At 45.1% G+C, this 19,174-nt stretch overlaps 1 protein-coding gene across 1 annotated transcript in view; it reads left to right on the forward strand.

Annotated features, from left to right (window-relative positions):
• The window catches only part of LOC146200209 (uncharacterized), a 99,863-nt gene that overhangs the window by 11,443 nt on the left and 69,246 nt on the right, over positions 1-19,174 (forward strand). Inside the window, exons 5-8 of the mRNA XM_084592297.1 lie at positions 2,664-2,842; positions 5,933-6,050; positions 13,886-14,040; positions 15,912-16,067. Of these exons, the coding sequence (XP_084448423.1) occupies positions 2,664-2,842; positions 5,933-6,050; positions 13,886-14,040; positions 15,912-16,067 (608 nt within the window). The remainder of the gene's footprint in view (positions 1-2,663; positions 2,843-5,932; positions 6,051-13,885; positions 14,041-15,911; positions 16,068-19,174) is intronic.

Genomic DNA, 19,174 nt, shown 5'->3' on the forward strand with positions numbered 1-19,174 from the left:
AGAAGATTGGAAAGGGAGTCCTGGTGAGTGTGCCTTATGACGGAAGCATATTCTATGGTTGGTCTTATCAGTGTAAACGGCGCCTTAGCTTGCCAAGTTTTCTGAAAGCTTTGCTGGTGATGTGGCGTATGTGAACATTTCAAGAGAGATTAAAATGTAAAATAATACCCAGATATTTTATATAAGAAACATATTCAACAGCTTTCTTTGAACTTCTCACGCAATAGGCGCCCATTCTCGTTGGCAGATCGCATTTCAAGGGTGTCTGCAAACCGGAATAAAAAACTAGAAAATATACGATTATTTTCTGCATAACTGCATGAGCGTAGTCGCGCATTGTTTTCTTCTCTTTTATTTAGTTAGTCCGAGGCATCATTAAGGAGCAGTGAACCAGCCTATGGTCACTAATCTTCTCCAGAACGCGTGTTGTAGCTTGTTCGGTATGATTAGTTAAAATCAAGTCTAAGATATGACTGCCTCGCGTGGGCTCCTGTACCAGCTGTGGAAGGTGATGCAGCAGAAGCAAGTGAAAAAGGCGACCACATTCAGAGCGATTATTCTGAGAACAGATAGAAGAAGACAACCAATCAATAGTGGGATAATTGAAATCGCCACCTGAGACAATAATACACTTTGGAATCATTGTTGTAATGTGTTCGAGAGCGTCGTTCAGGAGCTCAGAAAAATTATATCCGCTATTAAGGGGACGATAGTAAGCCCCAAAAATACATTTGGTGTGCTGAAAGCAAACAGACGCCCAAATAAACTCGAGAAGTGTGTAGATCTGCACAAGAAAAGGTTGATAATCGTCTTTAACTGCGATCATAACGCCGTCACCTCGCTTGGTGCCAACGATCCTTCATGTGAGCCCGCCTGTTATGTAGATAGCCTGGTTTCGCAATGGCCATATAATTATTTCCTTCAATTGCGTATATTTCATATCTTTTTCGACACGTTTCTTGGTTACAGCAACGGCGATCCGGCTAAACGAGCCTAATACCCTGTCTCTTAAAGCATTAACAGTTTCAATATTACACTTTAATTAACAATATCAATCTAGCATTCTTATGTAGCTATTCGGTCTTTATATGCGGCGCTGAATGTAGTGTTGTAAGAATAGTAGTTCACTGAAAACATGATGCATTCCTCCTTGGTTCTCTTCCCCGTATTTATGATTTATGGATTGACGGTATGCAGACATAGCATAAACTTCCAAAGCGAATATATTGCAGCAATGATTATAGAAGCTACGTCTTTTCAATATATCCTTCAGCGAGAGCGTGAAAATTAAATATGCCAAAACATCGTACACATTCTATGACAGCTCTACGCATTCAAGCTCAACTGCCTGAAGGAGACACACCTAGAAAAATATCAGTTTCGGCGTTTCTGTAAATGCTTCATCAAAATACGTTTGACTTAAACTGTATTCGGTACATCCGAGCACTAGGCAGAATATCAATACGTAGAACACCGATTCCTCATTATGCCATATACAACTAGAGTGGCCCTGTTTAAGTACTCGTCCCACTCGAAAACCATTCTGGATTTCAATAATCTGATTCGCCCGTTTTTACAATACCAGCTTATCTAAAACTTTAGAGAAAACCTCCAAGTGTATTTCTGCCGTAATTTTCCTCCTGTTTGTATTTTGTTCCTTTGCCACCCACTGACATCCCACAAGGGCTTAAAGTACTGTAAATAAATATATATAAAAAATTTACTTTCAACAGCAGCATTATATATATAATGAAGTTAAAGTGAAAATTGTTTTTCTAGGACAAGACAGGTGACCTGCGAGGCAGACACGAAATCAGTAAATGCCGTACTCAGTCTCCACTGCCACATAGATAAACCGCAGTGTAGCTACTTATTGCACTAAAGAAAGTCCAAACAATTACAAAAAATAAAACGCCTAAATGATAATAAAGAACATATCACTATAAGTATCTCGAGAAACACAGAGCATTGACGTCGAAGCTGCAATACATGACAGTGAATGTCACTAATAAGTACTTTGTCCATAGGTTCCTTACATCTTGAATAGCAGCCCAAAACAGCTTTTGGAGCTTTCAAAGACTGGGAAGAGCATACGGAGGGCTCCAGACAAGTCAGGAATCCCCTGAAAGATAAATTTGTTTTCTTATCAACCCAAAAACATTTCACATAGTTTTCCGCTGGTCCGGCGAAACCATAAAGTTTCTTAACCACCTGCAGCATTTTACTCGCTTCGGTTTTCCAAAGCAGTTTTTCTAAGTCTACATGTCGTTATTTTATCTTTGTGATAGTAAATATTTTTTAAAAGATTATATTCATTTAGATATCATCCTTTCTTGTATCGTACTCGTAATAATATAAGCAAGATGATTATTACGTCTTGAATAGTTTTAAATATTGACCATTTTTAGCATTAATGTGATATTTTTTCCTGAGCATGACTCAGGCATTCAGTGATATAGCCTCTACATGACCGCTGGAGCCGACTGTTGCTGTGTGATACGATGATCTGTGTATGCTGGTAATGAAATAGAGAACCAATGTATTCATAATTATCCGGTTCTTCAGCTGTCGCGTAAAAGATCTGATAAAATGGTAGGTAATGCTCACTCAAATTATTTAATTATTTTTGTTATCATTTGAGTTCACGGACTTCTGCTTTCCAGGTGCAGCCACCTGGACTCTGGTTCACACAAGAGTCCTTGGCATGGACAACATCATTATTGGGGAGGTGTGGGCTGTGATGGCGGCCACATGCATGGTTCTCGCCACCTTTGTACTCTATTCTAGTGTAGTGCAGTCCCGTGTGCGTGCGATGCCGAAAATGAAGTCAACTCTATTTACGGTAAGGAAAACGGGGTTTATTTCAGTAATAGCTGCCTTGTCAGTCAAATACTTGTATATTTTGCCTTAGAAACTTTAAAATGCCTTGCACCCATTGCATGAACTTTCAAAATTATAACGTTTGTTCACTAAGATTAATATCGAATAAAATCGATATGTCAGTCTAATCGGCGTGTTTTCACAACCCTGAACAAATTATTTCCAAATTGTGCTGAGTCGATAAAAATGCCTAATTAAATATATATATATATATATAAATATATATATATATATATATATATATAAATACAGTGAAAATCAGATGTTCCGCGCTTTTCCCGCTCAAAACATTTAAGTTTTGCTGCTCCACAAGCTAATTACGAATTGAAAGGATCTTCACTTCGGAACACCTGGAATACATATCTAATCTACAATAAAATGTTGTGCACCTCAAGCAGGAAGAGTTGGTTTGCTCATGTTTATGCTTAGTATAATTTCAGGATGACCACAACATTTTGAATATGCGGGCATGCTCTCTATTAGGCGGTTTCCGCTTTCGGTTCAGCTCTAAATTTAGTTTCAAGATACTGTTCTAAGTAAATTCATAGTCGTCGGCTGCATTGCTACTCCATTAATAGCGATCATGTAAGAGAATCTGCAGTGCGAATAGGTGCAGCCAAGGCGTCTCAGATTATTCTTCTGTTGTGTAATACGCATTTATTTTACAAGGCATTTTATCCCTGAATACAATATAGATTTATTCACAAATCTCTAAAATATCCCTAGTGAAAAAACACCACATTAGTGACAATAACATCATAAAGATTTTTCACATTAAACTCATACAAATATCATATAATGTCATGTATTTCTCATGCGTTGAATGAGATGCGTATGAGATGATATATTATTTGTGCGAGTTTATTATAGGTTTAGTATGATAGTTTCTATGAGGTTATTGTGAATAGTAGGAGTTTTTCGCTAAATACTTTTCGCGCACAATGTTAAGGTGATATATATAGCCTAGTATTTTATTCAAGGAATAATATCACGTTACCTGCAGGAACCATAACGTTGCATTAACAGTTCACAGCCCTCCACAGGGTTCAGAAGGGTACAGAGCTCTGGTTGTTCTTGTCTAATACAGAACATTAAGCTTTTCATGATTGTTGTGGCGAACGGTACTTGCGATAAATCTAAGAGACTGCTGGCATTTTACGTTATTACGTTCTTTTGGTCGCGGTGCTTGAAATAGCAAACATATTTAGGTTTGTTCCTTGATTATCCTCTCTCTGCTACACTTTTACATTCGTCATAAGATTAGTCGAACCTAAACTTGAAGCAACTAGTACCGTCTGCTGGATCTGCTGCGTTTATAAGCAGAATGATCTCTTCACGTCCCAGCTGAAGTATCGATATGCTTATTAGTAAATATCGGCTTCCTATACACACTTGGAACGAGACCCGTGAAATGTTTACATTTCCATTTTCTTTACACCCAACAGAAGACCAGGAGGCCATTTCCCGAACATGCAGTCATGGAAGAGCCTGGCGCGGATTCGTTACACCATGATCGCCTTTTCTTCGAAAATGAGCCTCTCATATTACGCAGGATGGTCTCTGTAGTGGATGTCACTAAAGTGAGTTTCTTTCATCACAGTTGGCACGCTATTGCTCATTATATGTTTATCTGGAAACAATGTTAGTCACAGTTAGGTCTCTGACAGGTGTGAATTTTAGTCAAGAAGAATTAACATCAGCAAACAATAATACAAAATCCAGCTTTCAGGCTTAAAGGAACATAGATCAAAGGATTCATAAGCGGGCATTAGAAGGCGAAAATATTCAACAACTCTGGTCTTCAAAACATGAGTTCAAATACGCCTGAATGCGTTCCTTCATACAGACATACGCCGGGCACACATCAAGCGAGCATCGAAATAAATCCAATACAGAGTGAGGATGGTCATCAAGTCTGGCTTTCTGACAGTACTGATGCGGCTGCTACCTCAACAAACTTTTGCGAGGAATCCCGCGTAGTTATCGATCTTTCTGGGGCATTTCATTGCCTTATGACAGGGCAATGAACATGTAAATTTACATGTTCATATAAATTTACATGAACAAACATGTAAATTCATGTTTGTGAAGTGTTTCTTCAGAACGGTGAGAACTAATATAAGTAGCAGGACCGATGTTCAATGCATTAGATTAAGTTGATGTAAACATTTTCTATGATATTACTTTGAGGCGTAGAAGTGCGTTCCTTGCTATACGATAAACAAAAATGTTTATCTTCAGCTTCGTAAACAAGAGTTCGCTCTCTGCGCAAGAGAATGGCAGGCACCTGACCTTATAAACACCAGAGTCCAGAGGCATGTAAGGTGGTTGTGTAACGTTTCAGGTTGCCGCCGGGTATAAGAGCTGCAAATACTTCTTTCAGTTTGAAAATGTTACAAATGCCATAACATTTTAGTTATAGCATAGCGTGTCAAGGACAAAAATATTGATGAACTAGAATTAGCACCGAGAAGAATTGTAAGCTGTATCCCGCTTCGTACTAGAAAACATGCTCCCGCGACCTCCCGATGACTTAATTGCTCTCTTCGCTCCTCGTACAATCAAAGCGGCGGTCAGGTGGCGGCGGATCTCGATATGTATGCCGCCAGAGCTGACACGCACAGCCGCCGCCGATCGCATCTGCGAACCACCTGTTTATATAAATAGCTCATTATCTGCCAGTTCTTTCAGAGCCATGAGCGAAGCGACTAGGGGAAGTCCGTCGTCAAAAAGCTGAAACAGCTAATGATCTGAGCGTTTCCCCCACATAATTGGTTACTCCTTGGCTTCTCCACACTGAATATATTACGCTGGTTTATTATAGCATCATCCTGAATTCCATATTCTATATCCAGCAACGTCAATCGCGGCGTGTATCCTTTTTTTTTACTACATTTCTCTATATTCGTACTTTATGACACTATGCTTTGTCAGTTATAATTAATTCAAATAAGCAGATAACGGTTTCCAAAATAAAATCACGCTATTTTATTGAAAAATTGCCATTAAAATTGCTGTTATGTCAATCACAACCATGCTCTTTGTTCTGCAGAAATTCGCGAACACAACCTCTCTATCACACGTCTCAGTGAATGTATACAATGGTCAAATAACAGTTCTTCTTGGACACAACGGTGCTGGGAAGACCACACTAATGAACATAATAGCAGGTAAGTGGTTCTGCCGAGTACTATACTTTGCTTATCAATACAGCAGGAGAATGGAGCGGGCAAGACATGGGGTGTTTTTCTACGCTCAAATGTTTTCTGACAGTCATGACAAATGGTATATAGAGCGGAGGTTTTGTAAAAAGATGAAAGCGATACGGTGCGAGCATTATTCTCTTCAAATGTTCGATTGGAAAGGCCCAGAACTGACTATTTAAGTTAATGTGTTGTATTTGTCTAGGTTGCTGAAGGCTTGTTCTAATCTAATATGATACTGCGACCATAGGTAATTATTAAAATGTTTTTATTTAACAACACCTTCACGGACCTCTAGTTGAATACAGTCAATCCCGGATATATGGAACTCTAAAAGGATGTATTGACAGTTCGGTGTATAAAACAGGACAAGCAATGAACCTTTATGTAAACCGGGCGCGAGCGCGCGAGCTAAATTTTTGACTGTGACTGGGAGCATTGGAGTTAGGCTGAATGCGTCTCACCCCGCGCACGTATGCACGCGTGGCACCTCGGCTCCGTCAGTTTTTGACAAGAGCCACGGACCAATTCGTCAAACCCCGCAAATTTGGCATCCATCGGACGCAGCAAGTTACCCGGCACACAGGGACACCACTTCAATCGCGGTGGGCAAATTTTTCACCACTTTAGAGCGGACTTTCACTCGCGCTCGGTGGCGCCGCCGCTAAGCCTAACGGCTGCGCCGGCGTGCGGCGGGAAGGAAGCTACTCTCCGCATCAACATGGCGAACGCCCTGCCTCAACGCGGCTACGACCCGGACGCCATGACCTGGTCGACAGTTCCTCAAGCCGGGGAACCCAATTCGGCACCATCGGACCAGCTCCGGGACTCAAATCTCCTCCGTCTCGTTGAGAGCCGCTCTCAGCGCCGGAAAGCCAAGATGACGGCAGACGCCAGGTTGACATCCGGCAAGTCAACCCCACCTCAGCACGACCGCGTCTCGCACACGGCCAAGGATCGCCAACCCAAGTCATCGTGGAGGCCCAGACATCTCCACAAATTCCGCCCCGACGATTTCGTCGTGATCATCAAGCCCCGAACCGCTGTGGCCATCGGGACTGTCTTCCAATGTGGTGAGCTGGGCTTAGCCTTGCGTGCCTATCTCGGCGTGCAAATGGCGTCCGAACTCAGCTTCGTCGTTTCCCGCGAGCAAAATCTTCTCATTGCGAGCACCAAAAACGAATACGTGGCGGACCGTCTGCTTGGTGATTTCGCGATCAAATCAGCTCAAGGAGATGTGCCACTGCGAGGCCATCTCAAGCAAAATGGCGAAGAAATTTGCTACGGCGTCATCACTGTGGCAAATCACGAAACAGCGGAAACCCTGAAAGATGGTGTCCAGTGGAGGCATGGCACTATCTTGGAAATTCGCAAATTTGGAACCTCCAATGAGGCTCGTCTTACTTTTGCCGGAAAAGTGAAGCCACGGACGGTGACCTACAACTCAGAAATTGTCCAAGTGCAGCCCTACCTGCGCACTATCCCAGCCTGCGGTGTGTGTGGCACCGTGGGCCACAGGGCAGACACATGCCCAAATCCATTTCAAGATAAGTGTGGCCTGTGTGGACTACAGGCTCCTTTCGTCGAGGGAGTGCGGGCCCCTCATGAGTGTAAGCTGAAATGTGCTGTTTGTGGTGGCGGCCATGCCACAAACTCCAGAGACTGTACCGCCAAGTACCGCCTCGACACCAATACGACTGCCCAAAAGGGCGGCAAAACTGGCGCAACGGGCAAGAAGCCACGTCAACAGGATCACGTCACCGGCGGTGACGCCACCAATTCCAAGAAGCAAGCGCCTTCAAGCGGCCTGGACATCAAAGGCGACCAAGCGCCACCACCGCCCCCACACGGCGGATCGGGGAAGCAAGCCCTCTCCCAACTGAAACAAGGCGAAAGCGGTGCCTGGGCAAATGCGGTCAAAAAAGGAAAACAGGTGAGCGGCTCGGGTAGGGTTGCCTCCTCCTCCCACCCCCCTTCTCCTCACGCTCGCTCGGCGTCCGACGCCGAGCTTCATAACTTGGTAGCTTCTCTCCGGGTCCAAAACGAGATGCTACTTGCCAAAATTGAAGCCCTAGAAACTAAAACTGCTCCTCCCCCACAACCTGCCCCCCAAGCAGAAGCCATGGAGAGCGATGCGGCAGCACCGGTGACCTCGGACTCCTCCGTGGCCATTCTTGAGGCCCGCCTTAACGCCAAATTCGAAACCCTTATCGGGACGGCAATGGAGCGTATCATTGCCAAAGTCATGGAGGCCCTTCCTACCATGATCGCTCAACATGTCGCGAATCTCCCCCGCACGTCTCGCCGGGCCGCTCCTCTCAAAAACGTATCCAGCCGGCCCTCAAAATTTTCGCGTCGAGAAATTGACATCGAAAATGAGGAAGATAGCTGCCCGCTCCCAGGAGCTGATATTCAGCCCCGGGTTGATGGCTCCGGGGCATCTACCTTTCCTCCTCTAACCCCAAAACCTGAACATGGCGGGACAACCTCGGTGTAAGCGTTCCCCCTTATCTAAATTGGCCTCCCCCATCACTGTAACTCAATGGAATTGCCGAGGGCTACGGTCTCGCACTAAGCGGGCCGACCTTCGGCTTTTCCTCTCAACTTTCGAGCATATGCCCGCCGTGGTGGCCCTTCAGGAGCCAGGAAGAGGCGCCGCCCTAACAAACTATACGACGTTTCAGCAGGACCCCTCGTCTTGTCTATGCGTTCATAAAAATTACACAGCAAATATGGTCGACTTGAACCTTCAACTTGGCTATTCCCATGTAATGGTGACTCTCCTCCCCCTCCGCAAGCAGGACCCACCACTGCACATTCTAAATGTCTACTGCCCACCTAAATTGCCGAATGTATCATTCTCGGACCTTTTCAGCCGTGCGCTGAAAGCTGCGGGTCGGGACCCCCTCTTGATTGTGGGCGATTTTAACGCCCCCACTCGAGGCTGGGGGTACCGCCGTGAAGAGAAACGGGGACGCAAGTTGGCGGAGCTTGCGTCTACGTTGGGCCTCACTCTTCACACAGACCCCGTCCACCCAACACGTATAGGTAACTCCGTGACTCGGGATACGTGTCCGGATTTAACCTTTACCCGCAACATTCAGTATGCTGACTGGGTCAACACTGAGGAAACACTCGGTAGCGACCACTGTATACTAAACACTGCAATTCGGACCAGACCATTAGCAAAACCCACAACACAGGCTCGACTCCCAGACTGGTCCAAATTTAGGAAAAATTACAACACAGCTACATCTATACTCGAGCAAGGCTACCAGTCATGGTCCGAACAATTGGTTTCTAGCCTTCGCTCTACCGAAACTAAAATTCAGCTTTCCGAGGCGGTATCAGACGTGGATAACCACCTCCTCCACCTCTGGGAAGCGCGGCATTGCCTTGTCCGCCGGTGGCGCCGACAAAAGCATAACCGTAAACTTAAGGCTCGAATTTCCGAGCTCACCCAGCAGGCGGCCGAGTATGCGGCCCAGCTCGCAGACGCCAACTGGGTGGATCGTTGCAACACGGCGGCGCGGGAGATGTCCAGCAGGAACACCTGGCGGCTCTTCCGCGCTCTTATCGACCCAACGCACACACACACAGAAACTCAGAAACATTTACAACGTGCCATACACAGCTTTCAGGGCAACACAACTCAGCTAGCGCACAAGTTGCGGGACCAATACTTGTGCACTACCCAGGACCCCCGCGGACCGGCGCACTCTTATGCAGGTTCGGAGAACGCTGAGCTGGATCAGCCGTTCCAGCTCCACGATCTGCGGGCGGCCCTGGCGAAAATGAAACGTGGCACAGCCCCGGGTCGGGACAAAATTACAGTCAAATTACTAGCTAACTTACCCGACCCGGCCTACCAATCCTTATTGGATTACATCAATTCAATTTGGCTCGGGGACGCGCCACTCCCCATCGATTGGAAGACTGCTCTGGTCACTTTCATTCCAAAAGCTGGCAAGGCTATCAACACGGACAACCTTCGACCCATCTCTCTAACCTCATGTGCGGGCAAACTAATGGAGACGATGGTGCGTGACAGGTTGTCCGAGTTCATGGAAAATCAACACATCTTCGCAGACTCCCTGTTCGGATTTCGCCCGTACAGGTCCGCACAGGATGTTTTGCTACAACTTAATCGAGACGTTCTTGACCCGGTCGAATGCCCTCACAACGACAGGGTCATACTCGCCTTAGACTTGAAGGGGCCTTCGACAATGTTACTCATGAGGTAATACTCACTCATCTTTCACAAACCGGTTGCGGACGCAACGCGTTCAGATACATTCGGCAATTTTTGACAGATCGCCAATCCTACATTAAAATCCAGGACACCGAACATGGCCCGTTCCAACTTGGAACCAGAGGAACACCACAGGGTGCAGTGCTGTCTCCTCTCTTATTCAATCTGGCATTGATGCACCTGCCGGCCCAGTTGGGTGCTGTCGCTGGTGTGCAGCATGCGCTGTATGCCGATGACATTACCCTGTGGGCCACGCAAGGTTCTCTTGGAGATATTGAGGCCAACCTGCAGCAAGCGGCAACCATAGTGGACCGTTATGCTCGCCGCTGCGGCCTTCAATGCTCCCCTCAAAAATCTGAATTTGTACACATACGCCCCTCACCAAAGTGTACGGCCAAAATTGAGCTCTTTTTAGAGACAGGATCAATTCCTGAACGCACAGAAGTCCGGGTACTGGGGCTCTTTATTCATCAACATAGACGGTCGGACACTACCTTGGCGAAACTCCGTAAGGTGGGGGACCAGGTGGGCCGCATGGTCCGCCGGGTTTCTAACAAACGTGGGGGGTTGCGGTGCAAAGACGCCTTGCGGCTGGCGCATGCATTCGTGACCAGTCGAATCTTGTATTCGACTCCTTACCTCCACCTTCGGAAATAAGACGAGGATGCACTCGAAGTCGTCCTGCGCAAAATTTTTAAGAGAGCCCTCGATCTCCCCGTGAACACCTCCAACCAGCGTCTACTGGGTCTGGGCATGGTGAATACGTTCCGGGAAATCCGACGGGCTCACTTAACCAACCAATACACACTTCTTTCTAAGACACTGTCGGGTCGCCGCCTCCTTGCCCGGCTACACATCCAACATACCACCCTTATGGAAGATCGTGTACGCCTCCCTTTCGAGTGGAGATGCGCCCTCCACGTACGCCCTCTTCCTAAAAACATGACACGTGAAGACCACAATGGCCGGCGCCTGGCGCGGGCGGAAGCCCTGGGCCGCCATTATGGGTCGAAACCCGGCATTTACTACGTGGACGCCTCCGGCCCCCACCATGGCGGATGGTACACGGCCGCAGTGGTCCACCAGTCTAAAACGGTTAACGGGCTTACATTTCGCGCCCATGACATAACCCACGCGGAGGAGGTCGCCATTGCGCTGGCAGCTACCCACACTGATTCTAAAACAATTATCTCCGACTCGCGAGGGGCCTGTCGGAACGTCGAGCAAGGCTGGGCGCCATACCTAGCCTACCGACTACTTCAAAATTGCACCTACACCGGGGACCCCGCTTACCGGAAAATAGTATGGGCTCCTGCTCATATGGGTCTCGAGGGGAATGAGGCAGCCGACGCCGCCGCCCGCGCGCTCTCTTTCCGGGCTTCCCATCTCGACCCCCTAATCAGGATTTCGAATTCGAACCCGCGTATTCTTTTAAAGACATTGTTCTTTATTATCAATCTTGTCATAGCCTTTACCCTCGCCCATGTAAAGGTCTATCTAAGACGGAGGAGCGGCTTCTACTCCGTCTTTATACCAACACTCTGCTGTGCCCGGCAGCACTAAAACATTTTAATCCCTCCTTCACGGGCAGTTGTCCGCACTGTGCGGAGAAGTCTTCGGACATGGTGTGGGCTTGCCCATCCAACCCAGCTATTCCTCCTCACCCCAACCCCACTCGGGAGGACTGGGAGGCGACCCTGCTCGGCTGCTATGACCTGCAGGCCCAAAAGGCCTTGGTCGAGCGCGCCCGGGCAGCGGCCGACGCCACTGGGGTCCCGTACTAGGGACCCCACCCAGTATCTGTAAGGGCTGGATGTTCATAGATCCGGCCGATGCATACATCTACCCCTTTTTGATTCAATAAACGTTTGTCACCACCACCACCACCACAAGTGCCTTTGATATTGGAGCACACATCGAAGTTGGAGTGGGGGATGTTTCAAAAAACGTCATCGCAGATTCTCGAAGTTTTAACTGGGACACTACAATTCCAATGGTAACCTAAATACAAAGAGTGCAGTTGATTTACGTGTCTGCTTCAGCTGTTCGAAGCAGTCCGTGCAAGAGCCATATCCAGCCTTCCGTCAGCAGGCGGGCTTCACCCCATATCTACGAGAGCCCGCAATTCCGGCCTTTCTATGTGACAGCACTGTCGCGGTGAAAAGAAATTAGTCTAGACCAAAGGCAATAACTCTCAAGTGAACTCGCCGTTCACCTTGCCAATCGGTGGTACAGCGTCAGCGCAGCCAGTAGGTGTCAAGGGTAGCACAGCCGGCTATGTTCCAAACGCAAAAGCGATCGTGGAAGATGTTTTAGGAGACGCGCTCCTTGCAGCAGCATAACGCGCAGTTCGGATATTGAATGTGCGCTAAACGGAAGTTCATAAACGCGAACAAGGATTCCATTTTTTTGTTAAAATTTTCAAAGGGAGATTTTAAGAACATAACATAAGCAATAATTCGATATATCTTAGTTGAATATCCTAGTTAACTCTACAACATCCGTTATGCCACACCAATCTCTTGCTAAAAATGCACACTCACACCTCTAGGATTTTCAAGAGAAAACCTCAATAAGCATGCCGTGCCATCTCACCATCTTTTCTGCATATTCCTGGAGTGCTAACAAAACAATGATTTAAAATTACTCGCTTGTAATCGCTTCGTATGTCTTATTGTTCAGTTACATTATACGGGGTTTAACTCAACCTTTAAATCAATGTAAAAAAGGTCAAGTAAATATATATGCAATTATATAATTTCATATTTTAATTTGCAATATATTTATTTACATTTTTTTAATGTGCACAAAATAGCTTTGCCCATGCGCAGTGGTTCGTGACCAATATGATGAGATGCGGATGCAGCCGGGACCAGCGGAAGCGTTATAGTCGCGCTGAGTACAAAGCAATATAAAGGAGGCGCACAAAACTTGGCTCAAATTTCTCCCTGTCTGTAAGACTATGTATAAACTCTACTACTAAATGTACCCTCCTCAGTCTCCACCTTTATTTTTTGTAGGGCTCTCATTAAAGTAAGATGAGTGCAGTAATGCACAGTTTCGTTTTGAAGCCTACTTGTAGGCATCACTCATATGACCAGCTAGCAGAACAACCGGACACTTTCCCATTTGACGTTATTCCCCTGAAAGAAGGCAGCAAAGCAGGTAACAGCAACACAAAGCACAAGAGGCACACACACACGCGCACAAGGGCTACGCTGCTAGCAGAGCAGGTAAAACCAACACAAATCACAAGAGGCACACACACGCACACAAGGAGTACGCTGCTAGCAGCCTAGTCCTTGTGTGCGTGTGTGTGTGCCTCTTGTGCTTTGTGTTGGTGTTACCTGCTCTGCTGCCTTCTTCCAAGAGATGTGTGACCAACTAGCTCATCGTTCGACTCTATTACGTTATTCCCTCTTGTAATGGCCGATTCTTTCGCTGTTTTAAGGTCGCTGCGAACCACATCAAAACAAAAAATATAAGAAACACCAGGCACACTTTAAGTGCCTCAGAGAGTGCAGCTAATGATACTGGTCGCTGTTTCAAGGAATGCTGCAGCCAGACTCCGGGAAAGTACTGGTCAACGGCACGGACTTGACTCAGTTCCCGGACAAAGCACCAGAGGTTGTCAGCTTTTGCCAGCAGAAGGGTGTCTTCTTTCCAGACCTGACCGTGTGGGAACACCTGGTATTTTACGCGACGGTGAGGCTCCTAATACGTGTGGACAGAATTGTCAGTGCTTTCACAATATTTTTGTTACTCACTGGGGGGGGGGAACACTCCCAGTTTGACCTCTCTTCTCACTCTCCTTCCAACATTCCTAGATCTGATATCAAGCAGGCATCACAAATGAAATGGTTTACCAGAGCGCTGGAACTTTCCTCGTGCTTTTATGCGCACAGTTTGTAGGAACAGAGGCTTCAAATAATATGCCGCCTGTAACCCTCACAAAAAATACGTAGTTTGTGACATCGCACTTAAGGGTATCACAAAACACTTAAAGATATAAAAGAATGAAATTGGTATTAGTAAATTTTACAAGATGAACGCAATGACCTTTCGTCCATTTTTATTGTTCTTTAGTAAGTGTAACCTCCTCCGTGGTAGTGCAGTGGTTAAGATGCGCGACTGCTGTGCTGGAATAATTGGGTCGATCCCGACCGCCGACAGTTGCGTTACGATGCAGGGGGAACGTAGGGGCATCCTTCTACTGTGCGGTGTTAATGCATGCTAAAGATTACCGGATAGTCTAAAATTACTCAGCCGACATAAGAAAGCTTTTTGTTGGGCTAGTTGATACCTGATCATGGTACATTTAAACGTACCGGAAACCACACATACACACATACATACACTCAAGCGAAGAAAACGCCAGACGCTCTTGTGTGTACGTTTGTATGTATTTTTCGGCGCCTTTAAATTTACCACACTGGGCAGACCTCCATAACGGCTTCTTTATTCCATTTTTACTTCTACCTTCATTCCTGCGTGCGCTTCAGGAGACCACCGAAAATTAAAGTGCTACAGATACTGCGCCTCACATTCTCGGTAGAACCAACTTATTATTAAAAACTATTAACCTAATTCTCTTTAACATTACTGTCAGTTTTCTTCATTATGAATGGTTGCTGATGATTGCACCGTCACTGACCGTGCCTAATAAGACACGGTCAATAGACATAGCAAAGGTATCCACCCCTCTGCCTAACCTGCAAGGGAAATATTTGTGACATCATGTAAACCATAGGCGGTCCACCACAAGGTTCGGCATCTATGGCGTTTTTCATAGAGGGTCACACAAATTCTTACAAGGCTTGTGAACTTAACTAGTTAAAAGGTATTTACGTAAACGTGCATAACCGAGCGGCGGTTTTAATGAATGAAATAAAAAATAAATAAAATAATAAATAAACAAACGGTAATAATAAAATAGCTGCTTGATTGTGTGGCTGTGCGAAACAGAAAAACTTTCACAACAGTATGAAGAGCTCTGAGGAGAATCAAGCTCGTTTACTAAGTGCAAATTAAAATCAGAGAACGCATAAAAGAGAGGCTTGCTAAAACTCCTCCTTACTGATGGCTGAAGCAACACGGGAAATTCTGCGCTACCAGACAACAGGCAGTTAAAAAACATTAATCGTGAAGTAAAAGCAAATGATCCAATATCACGGACGTATACATAACGTGTTTTGCCTTCAGGCAAATAACCAGCATTGTGAAGCTTTATTTTGGTAAACTGCTCCATTACTGGGTCCTGGGGTTTTCCCAGTGAATATTAAAAGTTGTACTTATGGCGCCTAGAGCTTTTAAATATTTTCATAGCTTCAGTGAGATGCAGTGCTTTGGTAAAAGGCGAAGATTATTCCAATTTCTTCTCATTCCTTGCAACAGCCACTTGGGTTAACAATTGAATTGTGGCATTTTGAATCAGAGATTCTCATACGACGGAAAATGAGCTGCTTCTTCTGAGCGAGATGGATCAAGTTAGACCCTCTTATAGTCATAAATTTCCAAATTTAGGCCAACTCTATTTTGCTAGAGACCTTTGTTATTTCTAATGTCACCGATTTCAGCTGAAATCAAGGAGGCCGGACCAGATACAAAAGCGCATACGTCATGCCCTTAAGCAAGCCCGCCTCATCGACAAGAAGGACTCTCTGTGCCGGATACTTTCCGGAGGACAAAAACAACGGCTCAGTGTTGCCATCGCAACCTTATCGAGACCAAAGGTGCGCCCAGAACAATTCTCTCATAAGACATCTCTGTAGGTAAAGATTCCTGCAGTGATGTCATAGGCGAGATGTACCTGTAAGCTGCTTCATGGTTCACCTTGTGCGCTGTGCTTTGCGGAGGGGAGGCCGTAAACAATGAATTCGTTCTGGCTGTTTTCTTAGTCGCTTTATTATTGATCGCTTTCAAGAATTAGTGTTTCAAAATGCTACCCTTTCATTTATAGTAACCGCTTCTCTTCTTTCTAAGATAAATTGTGTCCTTTTGTCTCGTTTGTATCCAAACCACAGCGTACATAGGAGTTCTAGCAGAAGTAGCGGGCCGTATACTTCCGAGAAAAAGCTACTTTCTCCTTTGCTCCTGTTTTCGCTTTTGTAATGACTTTGTAAGCTTTTTTGATGGCACATTTATTTCTAATCTAAAATGGCCTGAAAAATACTGAAGTCATTAGGATTGATTTTTTTTAATGCTCAGCGGAATAAAGAGATACGTGGACGAGGATTTATCCAATCATACTCTTAAGTCTAACCGTGTTTTTCACACCAACACGGTAAGGTGGAGACGTAGACCAGTGTTTAAAGGCAGACCAATCACTGGACCCAATTGGAATAATCAAGTTCGAGTACATTTGACTTGGTGCAGATTACCCTGCTTCGAAACGTGGGTGAACACGAGTAACATATCAGTAATTAGTGCCTCCTCACTGCTGGCTTCAACAGCGTTCATATTGTAATTTTTTTGTTATAACGTTTTAGGAATACTTTTGATCGGACCGATAACACTGTGACATTTCCGATGCTACAGATGTGCTTTAGGCGGTCGTGTATACTTTTGAGCGGAGAGCGCGATACCCTCAAGCCGAATATGTGGTCCTGCCATAGCGCTATCTGATGAGCCTCGATGTTTCTTCCGCGGTTCCTCACTGAGGCGAAGCAAACCCAGGTCCCTCTTGACATGTCTCTTGCATAAAAGGTACCGGCGTTAAGAAGCAAGGAAGGATCACACAAAACGGGACAAGATGGTGCCAGTTGGGTCTTCTATCTTTCGTCCTTGATTCGTCGCGTCAATGTCTTCGGCGCAAAACATTTTAAAACCACCAACTGGCTCGAACCAACGGCTTGCCAGCACCGCCTTAGCATACGGTGGTTTGCTTTGATAAGCAACTCTATCGGGCGCTCTCGGCCACCAACGAACACGGACGCGCTATTTCGTATTCTTCCTAAATATTGACGATGCTGTACATTTGCGCCTCTACCTCAGCCGCGGTTATCGCATCGTAAGTATTTTTATGTAGCGTATAATGTACCCCAAAATTGAATGTTTCACTGTCTTTATTCAATACCTGCGTCCAATGTAATAACTTTGTGCGCGGCATGTTTTTTGCTAATACAAAAAAGGAGGAGGGAGGTAGAAAAAGAACTGCACTTCTGTCACTCCACACTAGTTCGGAGTCCGAGAAGACGTTCGTCACACGGGCTGCAGAAACACTGCTTAGGCATTTCCGTGTTATTAACGCAATAGTGTTAAAGGTCCAGTTAGCTTAACATTTAGGCTGCCAATAGGCCGATCCCACAGGCCAATTGCTCGACACCGCCGCTGCCGCGGTGCATGCTGGTAGATGTAGTCATTCGGCCGCTCCGCCCTCCTGGAGTGCCCTTGTGCCGCGTTTCCGAACGGTTTTTAGCTCGTGTGTATACCCGAGTGCCTTGGTAAAATTCACCTGTTACGTTCCTGGATGTCATAGCAATAACACAAGGAAAAAGCAACTCCGGTTTTAAAGGTAGCTTTCAAGCTCGTTCGGCCGAAAAGCCGTCGGTGACATCATCGTCGTAATAATAGTAGTAATCGACAGCTCATGTCGAAAATATTTGGGGGCGCCGCAAAAAACTGTGTCTTATTGGTATTTAATTGTAGTGATTGATAACACATTCGTGTGTGATAGGCGATGAAAAGTTATAAAATCATTATAACTAATTGATTAATTGGTGAAACTGGGATATAAGCCTCGTAAAAATAGGGTCAAGGTGTCAAAATGCGCAAAATGAAAAGCCAATGCTTGCTGATGCTATTTAAAACGTTCAGAAAATGTAATTGATGAATTAGTTTTTGAAATAAACTAAAAGCGCAAAAAAAAACAAAGAGGGCTTCGTAGGTGTAAAAGTGTTCAGAATAAAAAGGTAATGTTGAAGACGCTAATTAAGATAATTTGGACTGTGTAATTGATCAAATAATTAACGTTATTATTGTGATGGTAGATCAAGGCCTAAAATAGTTTTCCACGCAACGTGCTCCGTGGGACACTTTGCAACAACTTACCCAGGTCTCTCCGGCCCAAACTCAGGTAAACGTTCACATATCCTCGGAGTCAGCTGTATCTCTAAAACCTCACTGTTTTCGGGAGAACGCAAATAATGGTCATCACCTAGCCTACTAGAAGTCAGTTGATATCACTGTTATCAAAAATCGGCTATGTGCAAAATCCGAATGACAATTGACACGAAGGACTGGAGCCGCACTTCAAAATTGTCGCCAACCTCCATTGCATCTCTATGGCGTCTGTTACTAAGGTAAAATAACGTAACACGCATCGCAAAGCAAGCGCGTGCTAAAACAAAACCTCCAAAAGATCGCTTTCCACCATATTATTCATACACGGGTCAAAGATAGGATAGAACTTCGTGATCACTCGGTAACAACCGAAACAAAATTAAGGGATCACTTTAGCTTCGCCGCTACGGTTATGACACGATAGCGGATATTTTCGATGTCATTTGTTTTGTCTGGTTATATTAATTTTGTGTTTTTTATTTGTTTTTGTTTCTTTTTATACATTAATATTTAGCATCAGCAAACATTTGTTTTCCGTTCTGAGCGGTTTGATATGATTGAAAGCATTTTTCATTTTAATAAATCATTTCAAATGATAAATACATAACACACATTTTGAAATTCCTTCAGTACCATCTTTATGTTTTGACTTTTCATTCATAGGTTTTTGAGAATTCTTAAACCTCTTTCACTTTTTATTTTTGAAATATTTTAATTTAGTAATTGATCAATTACACGCACTATCCCAGGTAGCACAAAGTTGGCTATGAAGGGGGGC

This window comes from Amblyomma maculatum, chromosome 2 (assembly GCF_055883805.1).
Source record: "Amblyomma maculatum isolate TAMU_Amacu chromosome 2, ASM5588380v1, whole genome shotgun sequence".
Lineage (NCBI taxonomy): Eukaryota > Metazoa > Arthropoda > Arachnida > Ixodida > Ixodidae > Amblyomma > Amblyomma maculatum.